Genomic DNA, 13,998 nt, shown 5'->3' with positions numbered 1-13,998 from the left:
CTTAATTTATCCTTCAATTGTTTTCCTTCTTGCATGGGCGTATTCATAAGTGTAATTAATTCGCTGCTAAGTAGACGACCTTTACCCTTTAAGTGAGTTCGTAATTCGCAGTTGCGTATAACAATTTCTTGGAACACGCAAAAATATACATTGAGTTGACTAATGTTTAAGTACGTTCTGACCATTTATTTTGGTAGGTATTAAATAAGGTATCTTTCTTAATAAATACTTAGATAAATGCCCTCGTGGATAGCACAGTTGGTAGGATCGCATTCCTCCCCACACCGGGTGGAAAAGACCTAATTCCGATCCAGTCGACGACGTGAGGAATTTTTATGGGTCTTTTTATGGGTCTTATTAAATAATAAAACTAAATAAAATGTAAAAGTAAAGAGATGAGAAGGCAAATGCTATACACAACAATAATGACCCTTTTATAGATTAAATAGATTATACACGACCAGTTAAAATGCACAGTTAAACTGCTTTAAATAAATGTGTAAATTAACTGAGTCTCTGTTGCCCACACGTATTGTAAATAAACTGTGCATTCTTCAGTCATTACTTCTGTCTAGAATTGCTGCTGATTGAAAATCTGAAAAGCAAAGGTCTTATGTATTTTGGTGCTTGACTTTTGCTCTTCTCAAATCAAGAAAAATACGAGAAAACGCATTTCTGCAAATATTTAGTTATGGAAAAGGCACCTGCACTCAATCTTAATGAACTTATGAAGGTTGCAAACAATGATAACCAGAATTCCTTAAAATTAGACAAGGAAACTTTTAATTTACATTTAGGGAAAAATTCTCCTTAATTCGCTAGGGGGAAATATGTATATAGCTTTCATGTTTTTCATCCAGGGTAAATTTGCAATCTCGAGGAATATCTACAAGGAACACGTTTCTTAAAATACCAATATGTGAGCACATGAACCACACGGTGGAATACTACAGCGGTGGTTCATATGCTCATTTGCTGAGGCCCCCGATTTTTGAGTCTAATTTTTTCATTTGTGTGAGGTGAGTACACCCACAATTGATTTTTAAACCAAGGTGCCCCTTGTAATATTTGACTCCATTTGCTGCACACTTCCACATGGATGATATCTTATAATACAAATGTCCATCGACAACGTTCAAGTAACTCCAACAAAGTTTTACCTTGTTGGAGGACTGAGCAGTTAAATGTGCTTTTCAACTGTATGATCAGCACACTGTACATTTTAGTTCCAATACTCGACCTTTTTTACTATATGAACTGCACACTTCATGAAGCATTCCTTATCTTCACAGAATTTTTTTAAAGTTAAGCCCATAAGTATAAACAGAGATCAGTGGTGTTTAATTAAACATAAACTGGAGAGGAAAACTGGGCCTTACGTATTAATCCTAACGTATGTTGATAATCCTTACGTATTATCAACATATTTTAGACTCGGTGTTTGAATAGTTGTCCATACCATCGTGATATCTTAAAACGTAATAAGAACAGCACTCGTATATGACAAAACTTTTATTTGGTGTATATTTTTATCCTGTACAGAACGCAAACTATTTGAAGAAGTTTTTAATAGCTTGCGGTATATAAAAACGTGCAAGCACATAACAGAGAGACTGAGCACGTTTACAGTGGAAAATAGCGAAGGTTTAACTAAGTAGAGGGATAATGGCTTTTCAAAGAACCTGGAGTGGAAGAGCAAGGCACAGGGGAGTCTCAAAAGTGAAATTCGGAATTAGTTAAAATTCCGAAATTCTACACACATTTCAGAAAGCTTTTATTAAGGTCATAATTCTTTATTATTTTCAAAACAGAAGGGATTCTAAATGAAGCGACAATAAAGTATTACTTTTCCTGATGTCTTTGTAATATCTGCATTGAAAGACATCAGTAGTGAAATGACGCATAATCTTGAGAGAGTTACAGAAGGTACCAATAAACATAACTTTCGTTTACTAATATAAATGTGCGCGTATAAGTTAAATCACCATTGAGAAGCATTTCCATCGGAAAGTCCAGACTTATTGGATCATATTGCAAATATTCTGCTCTTGTAGGCGATTGAAACAAGATCACTTAATGGAATCAATAGTGACCAACGAGAGGGAAGCCATAACCTTGACCGCCAACCACACCCAAATTATGGTAGCCACCTTGACCTCCCCCGAGATGGCCTCCGTATTTACTTCCATGCAGACCCCCATAGCCTCCTCCACGTCCGATGTGGTGCAGAACTTTGCCGCCATATCCGCCTCCTTGATGTCCTCCCCCACCATAGCTACCACCGTAGCCATTTGTGTGGGCTCCGTTGTGTCCGTAGCCGTGGTGACCTGTTCCGTACAAAGTTTTCTGATGGCCTCCACCGCCTTCCTTGAATGCGCCTCCGAGATTCTTGTGGTGACCACCTTTATTATAGTTTCCTCCATGGCCGGACTGTTGGTGATGCTTACCGTATTTGTGGTAGTCGTCGCCGTGATTGGTTGCCCCATGGTAGTTCTTCCCTCCGTGACCTTTAAGGAATTTTCCACCGTTGTTGTCGTAGAACTCGTTGTGGTCGTTGTATTTCTTTTTATAGTCACCATCTCTGAAGTCATCGTGGTAAGTCTTCTGATCCCCATACTCTTCCTTGTGATAAACATTTTTGAATCCATTATTTTTATGGCCGCGATCTTTGTATAGTTCTCCTCCGAACTTGTTTCCGGATGCGCCGTGACCTCCGTGTTTTTCCTCAGCTTGATTTCCGGATTCGAACCCTCCACCTCCTTCGGCCCCTTGTATATCCTTTCCGTATTTATCAGAATGACTTCCTACGGATTCATACTGGTTGTGTCCCCCTCCTGCGTGATTGGAACCGTACAATTCGCCTCCATGCTTGTTACCTCCTCCGTGGGAACCGCGATCAGAAAAGAGAATTTTGTGCCCTCCATGCTGATCATTAACCCCATGTGATTGATCATACCCAAGCTTTTTCAATCCTCCTTGGCCTCCCTGAGCGCCATAACCTGAATAGCCCTTGTAGCCTAACGAGTCTACGTTACCCTGGGAACCACCATAACCAGCATATCCACCATAATTCCCTAGACCTCCCTGGCCACCGTAGCCTCCGTACGATCCTAGTCCGCCTTGTCCTTGCACACCGCCATAACCGAGCCCTCCATACAACAGAGGAGCTGAACCTTGAGCAACTAGATCTTCTGCAATCTTTACCACGGGTCTTTTGCCTGACGATACGCAGAAGAGTCCAATTAATATGCTCACAGAACACTGAAATGATAACAATAAAAATAATTAACCAGAAAAACTTGTAAATATGAATATAACATTTTTGTTTCACTCAGGAGAATAAAAGTCTGAACAGATTTATTCATCTTAGTTCATATTAAAGAAATATTAAAGAGAAGGTAAGGTCCAAGAGAACTGATTTTGGACCGAATATGATTTGCACGAAATTTTTGAGAGAGGAATGTCAATCTGTTTGTTTGCCTATTTCTTACTGGTATTTTAGAAAAAGAAAAGTAAACTTTGGTGGTATTTGCTGTATGCAATGGTATACATTGCGTTTTGTTATAAGCTACGTTGAAAGCGTTGTTTTGATTATAATAGACCCGGATGGGTGTTATGTAATAGGTATCTAAGGACCTAGTGGCCTAAGGGCTGCAATAACTCTACGACATTCTTATAATTAAGTTTAATTAAAGTGCTTTTTCATTAGAAAACTTTTAAAACGACCTTGACTAACTTTGTTTTTAATCTGGAGATGAAGATAAAAAGATTCAAGCTTTTCACCTTGATGACGAAGAGTAAGACCACGAGACGCAAACACTGATATTTTTTCGATCTCAAGGACATACTTTTTTATAACGAACGAAAAGCGAATTTCTTTATTGGTGTGAATAAATCATTTGGTCTCTTTCTTGGTGATCAAATTACGAGCTGTTTTTTACATTGCTCGAACAAATTAACAGGACAAAATGCTTTTCATGAATATATTATTGAACAGTGTCGCCGAAGAGTGGATATTTGATATAATAGGCATCCTTATATGCAATATCGAGTATCCGATATTGCATATAGAAATCGAATAGAATAGAAATCGATCTGCCACCTTACAGAGCCGCACATTATGCAAATTATTCATGCGTATAAAAATACGAATTGCGACCAGATCATTTCATTCCCGTTTTGGGGCTTGCTCAATGGGAGAACCACATCTCTAGTACTCAGGATGGCAAGTCATCGTCGTTTAGATGATTCTTTGAGATAGCGGGCCGTTGGACGACTTGAATCAGGCAGAGGTGGCAGCACATTTGGCTTAATGTGTCACACAGTGTTGTCTCGACACTATCTATCGAAGCAGTTTCAAGAGACAGGAACTATTAGAAGAACTGGCCAGGGTCGCTGCAGGGCTATTTCAACCAGAACAGACCGCTATCTGGCTCTAACAGCAAGATAGAACCTACGATGTCCTGCCATCAACTGTCTGTTGAGGTTGCTGCGGCCACAAGTGAAAGCATTTCCAACTGGACTGTGTTAAGAAGGCTTAATGTAAGTGGACTCTATGCAAAGAACCAGTGGTTTCTATCCCATTAACCCCGAAGAGCTCCTTTAAATCACCGCAGAGCTCGTTGAAACTGGTGACACGGACATGTGACTTGGAGCCCTGACAAACGCGGTACAGTTCTGTTCTTTGATGAGTCCCATTTTAGATTACAAACAGTTTGTAGAAGTTATTTCATCTTGAGACAACGAGGAATGTGGTACAGTCCCTCCAACATCAGAGAAAGAGACTTACGGTGGAGGCAGTGTTCTCATGAGAGGCGGAATAATCATCAACAGCCGCACCCCCTTCATGTTTAATTTTAAATAGGGATACCGTTACTGCGCAGAGGTACCAAGAACAGATCCTCGAACCCTATGTGCGACTTTTTAGGGGTGCGGTTGGGCCAGATTTTCTTTTCATGCACGACAACGCCACCGCATATAGAGCTCAAGTGGTGGAGGAATATCTTGAAATTGATGGTATCCAACGACTGCCGTGGCCAGCACAATCACCACACTTAAATCTGATTGAACATGTGTGAGACGCCCTTGTGGGCGTCTCACACGTTTCACCGACACCGACAGCCAACTCCTTGGTCACTTTTTATTATTATTATTATTATCTGTTTATTTCCATAAGGAAACCACCCCGGGACGGCAAAGTGCCAGGAGGGTGCTAAGTACATATCAGGGTACGAGATACTACGTGCAGTGGGTTACATATACTGAACACGTAGTCTCGTCCCGAAATATTATATACACATTTTATGTTTAATATATACAGTATTTACACATTAATGATTCTGTACATACATTATACAGCACATATAACTTACATATTAACATAACTGTTACAGAAGGTATATTTTTACAGTCAACAGATTATTGTTCTTAAAGCAGAAAGCTTCACTTTTATTCACAATTCTTTAGTACTTTGCAGCCGATTCATATTTCAGTAAGCCTGTACGAATCCTGGAAGATCTCTTTCCGGTATGTTGCATCCTCACACAGTTTTTCGGCATCTATCTGTAGTGAGTTAAATATTCTCGCTGCATTTGATGGGAAGAATCTTTGCAGGCTACTAAGATTGTTCAGGACTGAACGCAGTGGATTATTTAGTTCTCCGCAACGTCTAGCAGTGGCACGCGGTTTAACTAGAATATTATCCAGGACTGGAGCATCCACTCTGCCTGTGAGCATTTGTGCGAGAGTGTGTATGTTCCTGTTAATTGTCCGCTGCATCCAGGGTGTGATGTTAAGGTTTGAGTAGAGAATGGCCCTTGAGATAGTAAAAGGGTGGCCAGCAACTCTGTTAAGCCATCGCAAGAACCAGTACTCGATCCCAAGGACGGACTTATAATGTGAATCTGGAGCTGAAGACCAGATTTGCGAGGCATACATTGCAATTGGCAGGACACACATTAAAATGTACTTGGTCGCTAGCTGAGGATCCCTAATTCCTACCAGTTCCTGCCTAGTAGCCCATAAAGCGGCGAATATTTTTGTCTTCATATGGGCGAAGTGTTGAGCAAAGGTGAATCTGTCATCCCACTTAAGACCCAGGTCCAGGTGAGAGTGCACTTTTTCCACACTAGACCCGTTCACAGAGATTGAGATGTCATTTTTATTCTGCTTGTAACTTATGGTCATTTGGGCAGACTTCTGTGCATTAATACGGAGCCCGATGCAATCCAGGTAGCTCTCAAATTCTCGGATTGTGCTATTTGCCATCTGGCAAATACTTTCTGCTGATTCATGGCCTTTGGAAGTGATGAAGAATTTTACATCGTCAGCATATGTTATAAAATTGTAGTACCGTGCAAGAAACGGCTCCAGGACGGCCGCGAAGAGAGTAGCCGAAAGAACTCCCCCTTGAGGCACTCCTTGCGAGATGGTAAAGCAAGATTGTAGCTTTTGGTGCTTAACAATAAGTTTCCTATGTTCTAGCAGGCTGCTTATTATAGTTAACAGATTTCCTCTTACATTAAAATAATTCTTTAAAATCGCAATGAGCGCTGGAATTGAGACGTTGTCGTAGGCTGCGGAGATATCCAAAAAAATAATATCAATTTGCTTTTTCTCATTTAGTGCTTTCTGCACGCGAAAAAGGGTTTCCAGTAAGTTTGTTATTGTTGATCTACCCGAAATAACTGAGTGCAAATGTGGTGGTCTATGGCTGAAGCAGTGTTGATTGATGGTGGGAAGAAGCGCTTTTTCGAATACCTTCTGTAGGGTGCAACTAACAGAAATTGGTCTGTAATCCTTAGCCAATTTTGGGTGTTTAATCTTTGGTATTGGGGTTACAATGTAATTTTTCCAAGCTTGCGGGAAAGCTCCTGTCCTGATGATTTTCTGATAGATGTGCAGTAATAGATCTATTATAAATGGGCTACTTATCTTAAGGATGAACATTGGAAATTTGTCTGGTCCAACAGTGGCCTTATTGGGCAGATCGTTGATTGCTTTCATTACGCTCTCTTTGGTGATTAGTATTTCACTCAATGGAGGTCTTGTTGGTTCCTCTCTTGCCGAATAGTTTCGCTTGTTTAAATCTTTCAGGAATTCCAAAATTTTGTTACCATTATCAGTGTTCTCAATTTGATTCAGTCCATGCAGGTTACTAAAAGTGTTATTAGCCCATTCCTTGAAAATGCATTCTGTCATATTCTCTGTGTTATTTCTATTGCTAGTAATTCTTTTTGCTCGTTTTAGTTTGTTATGAATAACACTGCAGTGTGCCTGTCGTTTTGCTTTGATGAAATGTGCTCTTTCTTTCTTATAACGAATGTGATCGGCAGGATGACCCGTTCTTTGCCATTTTCTATACAGTTTTTGCTTCCTGAGGAAACTTGCTTTCAGTTGTGGGTTAAACCATTCTTTTGTTCTCTCAGATATTTTGATTTCTTTTGCTGCTCCTTCCAATGCTGTTTGGTATAGCTTTTTAGTGATCATTTCTAAAGCTTCATCTACTGGCTTTTCTTGCAGGTCATTCCAGTTGTAACTAGTCAGGTGACTGAGAATGACCTCTGCATTAATATACTTCACGGAGAAAAGATACTTCCTTTGCTTTTCCCAGTTCGTGTGGTTACCCTGCATGTATTTGTGTATCTTCAGTGCTGCTTCTATTTCAATGGGATTGTGGTCCGACTTAAATTTTATGCAGTTTTGCGTTAGCCTTATGTCTAAGGAACTATGGTACAACAGGTCAAGTTGCTGCATTCCCCTTGTCACTGGTGTCGGAAGCTGCGTTAAGTGCAATGCACCCAATGTCGCATCCAGCTCTTTCTTGGCCTCCCTGTGTTTCGGAAGAGGCAAATTAAAATCTCCCGCTATTACTGTGTCGACTGATGGCTTTAGATTTGCAGCAAGCCAAGCATAGAGTTCGTTTCTTGTCTCCTTTGTGTGCTCAGGTGGGAGGTATATGATGCATATCTGTATTTTCACGTGCTCTTTTGAAAAGGTAACGCAAATCCCTTCAAAATTATTTGAATTGGTTTTTCGTTCTCTTATAGACTGGTATTTATCACTTGGTGAGCTAAGGTCTGCCCTAGTGGAAGAATGGGATTTGTTGCCACAAAATATTATATAAGCCCTTATATGGAACATGGTTAACTGCTGTCAGGCCTGTTTAGCCTTTGAACGGGATCATGCGCCGTACGCGTGATGTTACGTGACCATATTTTCGAGCATCTTGTATCGACTTCTGTAGCGTGACCTTCAGTAATTCTTATACAACCCCTATAAATGTCCTTTATACCTGTCGAAAGTTTCTCGCTGTCTCCTCATTTCATCGTTATTCTATGGTTCACCACCATACCAAATTTTGTCCCAGTTCATCGCAAGCTGCAGGAGTTACACCACGCTTTCTACGTGTCCCGCGATCTCTGCCCACTTTCTAGTGAGCGTCATGCGACTCAGTACAAACTTAATTGGTCTTTAGGTCCAAATTCTGGGATTTACAAGTGTGCAAGTCCCAAACCTGCACACTTTGTAATTCCCAGCGTGACTCCATAATAGATATCAGGACGATTACATGTTTAGCATTTAAAGGCAGAAGGAACACAACGGGCGATTGATTGTCATTCGCTGCTTCTTTTCTCTCTCAACCCCGTATACCTTTCACCTACATAATTCGTGGTATCGACTGCTGAAAATAAGCATTATTATTCTAAGACCAACAGTTTTTGAGAATGGGTAGCGTTATAGCATTAGTTTGACGCGGAGGAGATAGTGAACGACCTTGATCCACCTGTTGATTTCCTCCTGACTACTGTGCTTAAGAGAGTTTCTATCGAATAAAGATATTCAACTGCGTTTCAGAATTATAATACTTGTGGATTTACCATAATGTTCAATGGTTCAATAATGGCGATCCAACTGGGTCTGCTTAATTTTTTATCTCGGGGTTATTTTTAATCAAATCTTCAAATATTTTGTACTTCCAATACCAAAATGTAAGGATCCGAAGGGACCCAAAGATTTCAGGCCCATCGACATCAGCTGTTGGTTCCTGAAACTCTTTGAAAAGGCCATTCAACCGGAATATTGCTTCAGTATTGATGCATTGATATACATCTTGGAGAATTATTTCAACATTACGGTTAATGCACTACGGATGTCGGACGCAATTCTAAGACATAGACGTCCAGTTCTGGTTACTCACCAAAACTATCAGTATAGATGAGTGGTCACTAGAGGAATACCGCAGTGAGGCGTCCTTTCTCTCTTACTGTTCGTTGCAGCTCTTGAACCCTTTCTTGGAACATAACAGGGCTTTCCATCTTATTCGGACGGTATAAAACTGTACATAATATGTGCAATTAGAAAACACAACTGGAAGGATATCTAGAGTACAGTTCAGAACTTAATCATACTAAATCAACTCAAATGACTTTTACAAACAAAGGTTTAAAGAACAAAGAACAATCTGTATCGCTCGCAAACCTGTAGGGAGAGTCATCACACTTAAGGATTTAAGCCTGACTTGGAATGAGGGACTCAAATTTCATCAGCATCTCAACTTTACCAGAGCAAAGACCTATGCAGTAATGTGGCTGGTACGCTAAGGGCTCGCAGGAATACAGGACACACAGCATTATCCAATATGTGCAACGCTGCCTTTATTCTATACTATTATATGACCCTCGTCGGTAGCACAGTTAGTATAATTACTGCCTCCCTAGACTGGGTAGAAAAAACCACAGTAGGAATTCTGACAATGACGCGAGGAATTTCTATGGGCCTTTTTCATAACGTGGTTGAGTAGTCCGTCTTAGGCAGGTTTTTCTCTAGGAAACTCAGGTTTTTCGTTCAGCAACTCGATCTCGATCAGAGGGCACGCACATTTCACGACACCCAGGACAGTAGGACAGTTTGACACAACCAGGCTGACCTGCAGCTACCTCTTCAAGAGGGACTAGATAATCTAGGTCGTTTAAATAGCATGTTTCTGGGAAAGACAATCCAGCTTGACACCAGACTTGTGAATAACCTAGGCAATTATCACGAATCAAAATAATATAGATCGGGAAACCTGCAGGAAACCCTGCAGGTTTCCCGATTGTTGGAGCTGTGAGATTAATACCCAGTGGAAAGAGCCGAAGAGATCTAGCTACTGAATTCATTTAATAACTGTAGAAGCCAATGATGAATGCAGCCAGTATACTATTGTTGTTTGTAAATATCTTTGGAAAGCATCTGCAGGGACACGAAAAGGTGGAATAATTCGCACAAAAGCCCTTCTTAGAAATCTTTGGGATAAATAACACTTCCTCATTGAATCCCAACAATCCAGTTCATCAGTGCTATTTGTATTGATATGATTGTCATCATCATCGAGTGGAACATCATATCATCGATGATGATATGCTGTTCCACTCGATGATGATGACAATCATTTCATAGATGATGGCATTTGATCTGATGCTTTCGATACGCAGTTTTCCAAAGGGCCATATTTGATGCAGCATCTATTTAACCAGGAAAAGTTTCTTCAACTTCATTTGCTTTTAACTTTGTGCTTATTCACTTTTAGGATAAATACAGTGAAATATAATGGCACTACCATTATACAGTGAAATATAATGGCATAAATTGGTAAATAACATTTAGGGATTTAATAATACTATTCACTTACCCAAAAACTACTCGGTTGCATTCTTCCTAGATGTTATCGATGGACATTCAACTAACTGATCACCCCTTCCTCGATCTCTGACAAGTCCGTGATCTGGAAATCCATTGTTGACTTGTGGTTTAAATAGTGGATACTGTGGACGCAAGAGGACGTGGGCTACCCCAACTACGTCATGTGACGTCACTCGTCAGGTGATTCTGCGATCAAATTTCCTTCTATTCGTCGACCATCTTTATGCCAGACAAAGGTCTTTTATGCCGCCAAAAAACTGCATAGAATATTTCAAGTGAAACGCAACGCTAGGCGTTGGCCGGAAACAGCATTAAAAGGGGGCATTCAAGATTTTTCATTGGTGCGCAACACCTGGAATCACTTATTGCTACTTTTTTTTCCTTGCTCTTTATTACACCACGATTTGGAAACTCAGCGATAATTTTTTTTTAAAAACTAATTATTCAAAATAAGAAAATTCTTCAGATGTAGAAAGGAGGGGTGAATTGCGATATTGATATGGGGAGAAGAAGAAGATTGGCTGGTTGAACACAACAAAGAGCAAGGTGCAAAAGAGAGCGGACAGAAAGTAACCTTGAAACCACAGTTCATGAGCTTCGATTAAAATCTTACTTAAGAAACCGAAATATCTTACGAATTAGTACAACCACTTAAAGTTTACACACGTGATGAACTGCACCCTGGTATTTGGAATTGGCACTGTTTTTGAGATCGGGAGAAGGCAATATTAAAATTATGCAAAGCTTGTTTCTTTTTTAATATTTTGGAGTTGGTAGTACGCAGTGTCCTCATTTCTGGGGGGAGTCAAGATTCAGATTCACGTGTTTGCTGTTTCTTGAAAGTAATTTCCAAGGGTAGATCGTTTCTTTGACGATTACCGTTCCAGATCACGACCCACTGGTTGGTCGCCTTGTCTCTATTATTCTTCCTTGACAGAGGGCTGCTTCAGAGAGCGTGACGAAGTTCGTATTAACCCTAGTGACCACAGTTTAACCACGCTAATAAGACGGAACGGAAACTTTGTTTTACCGGTCTTTGTTTGAAGCGTCAACTTCCCTTTCTCTGTGTTCTTGGGCTAGTTTTTAGCTACGGAACCTGCCCAGGATACACTGCGGGTGGCTGTGTTTTCTGTTTGTGTGTTCGTACACCTGTCACCGATATTTGTTATTTTTTGTTTACCTCTTTAGAGTCTTAAGAATTTCATGGAAACATAGACATTAAATTTCCTGTATCCGCCGCAGCAAAAGGACATGGAGTTTAAGAATCGTCAGGTGGTAAATGGGAGTAAAAAGTTACAATTATCGTTTTTGTCAGCGTAGTGAAATTTCAACAAAAACTTAACCGCTACAGATATTTTCTAGCCTTCGAGTGTGAAGCCATTGTGTGAGTTCAAGTCGCCGTGAAATAATATCAACCCTTGCATAAAATGTCTGCAGGAAACAGTAATTTAGAAGTGTGAAATATGTGTGATTATAACGGAATCCAAAAGGAAGCAGTTTTATTTTAAAATTCAATCTAATTTAACTTCAATTCAGCCTTGAATTCTTTGAACCTCAAGAGGTACATTAAACTGCCGACGGGGGCCAGTTACGCTTTCGACATCAGTTTCCACAACTCTCCCAATGCCAGAAACTTGCCCAACTCACTCACCCATCGACTGATTAGAAATAACACTTTGGATATTCCCACTGTGAACTGATATTTACTGCCAAATTCTTAATATCTGAATTAGTCAAATCATTTCTCTCCATCGTTAACTGAAATAACTTAGCTTCCTTGTCTGTTGAAGAAAAGATCCAACCCCTATCTCAACAGTTAATGTGCATTTATCTAATGACGAATAGATCCCCCCACTAAACTTCAGAGCAGCCTTGAATTTTCATGTTATGGATTCAACCAATTGCGGAAAGTGTTCGACAGAGATGCTGGTCCACATTGACTCAGTTGCTTCGAACAGTTGTTGCAATTTCAGTCGTTGCAGATCTCTGAAGAGTTCGTTCCTCCTAATTACACATGAGTGCAGTTCGATTGCGATCTGGAGATTGAGACGATCATTGCATTAGGCTGAATTCACTCTCATGTTCCTGGGACAAATTCTGTACAGTTCTGAACTTATGGCATGGCGTGTTATCCTTTTGGAAGAACTCATTCGCAAGTGGATACACTGCAGCCACAAAGGGATGCGTAAGGTGAGAACCAATTTCCAACCTGTGACATATGCAGAATGGGGGGAAACCACCGGTGCTGCCAGACAAAAAATCTGTGATATCTAAATGTTGCTTCACTGGTACCAAAGAGGCCCAGTGTGTACCACGAAAACACTCCACATGATTACACGACCGCCCCAGCCTTCATCTTTGTCACCTGACAGAACTCATAAACTCATGCTGTCTTCCTCATATTGTGGTCCACCCACTACCATGAAATAGCAGGAACTACGCAACGTTTCTCCAATCCACATTGTCTACTGTTTTGGCACATGAGCCCACAGTAAGTATCTTCTTGTTTTTTTGCTGACAGTAGTGGAATCGCGTCTGGTTGTCAGCCTGCAAGTCAAAATTATTGACGAAGTATGAGGAACTGTTCGCTTTGAAATACCTCTTTGATTACCACTGTTGTATTGGATTGTGATGTAACTGACTGACTAACTTTTCTGTTACCTTTCAGAAATCTCAGATCCGTTGGTCTTTTGTATGAACGGGATGTTTTCGACCATGTGATCGTCGTTTACTGGATGTTATTTTTCTATTGGATTAATTTTGATACACCTGAGATACATTCGTGCGTGAAAACCCACTACGAAAACCCAAAACCCAACAGCGAAACGATCACAGAACACACGCAATTACAGACATTATGTACGGCGCAATATCGCCTCAGTTGCTGATGCGCCTAAAACCGTACAGCAATCAAGGTGTGTTATGGTTACTAGCCCACACATGAGAGGCTCACGTAAAAAAAAATAAAGCAAAAGAAACCTTAAATACTTCAACTTTATCTGAAATAACGAGATTGATATTGTTTTTCTTGTATGATCTACCTAACTGTTTGTGTGTCTAATGAAACCCTTTGGGTTTAAGGGCAGTACAGCTTCAAGGCAGACAGGAAAAGGTTTTTTAGTGTGAAATACTAGGTCTGTTTGGTCTGTGTGAAATACTAGGCCGTATTTCCACTTTCGACTTCGTAACTTAGCCTCACATTTTTTATAGCAGAGATCAGCAATCAAATTTGCTTGACTTGATATTGTTGATTGCTTATTGATTACTCCACAAACTTACTTTCCAAAAATAGAAAGCAGGCTGAGAGAGTGCCAT

At 40.3% G+C, this 13,998-nt stretch overlaps 1 protein-coding gene across 1 annotated transcript; it reads right to left on the bottom strand.

Annotated features, from left to right (window-relative positions):
- Positions 1–1,895: 1,895 nt before the first annotated feature.
- LOC150081569 (uncharacterized) lies at positions 1,896–10,759 on the bottom strand. Its single transcript, XM_090379411.1, has 2 exons — positions 10,673–10,759; positions 1,896–3,261 (listed from the first exon to the last, which is right to left on the bottom strand). Exons 1-2 carry the CDS (start codon positions 10,691–10,693, stop codon positions 2,083–2,085), a joined length of 1,200 nt encoding a protein of 399 aa, XP_090235537.1. The 5' UTR covers positions 10,694–10,759; the 3' UTR covers positions 1,896–2,082.
- Between the last annotated feature and the right edge of the window lie 3,239 nt (positions 10,760–13,998).

This window comes from Mastigoproctus giganteus, chromosome 8 (assembly GCF_048544385.1).
Source record: "Mastigoproctus giganteus isolate SK-2022 chromosome 8, ASM4854438v1, whole genome shotgun sequence".
Classification (NCBI taxonomy): Eukaryota; Metazoa; Arthropoda; class Arachnida; order Uropygi; family Thelyphonidae; genus Mastigoproctus; species Mastigoproctus giganteus.
This window is presented reverse-complemented; position numbering and strand designations above follow the sequence as displayed.

Coding starts and splice junctions, on each gene's coding strand:
- LOC150081569 (XM_090379411.1), bottom strand. CDS start 10,693: ATGCAACCGAGTAGTTTTTGG. Junction 3,262..10,672: donor TGCAACCGAGTAGTTTTTGG/GTAAGTGAATAG, acceptor TTATCATTTCAG/TGTTCTGTGAGCATATTAAT.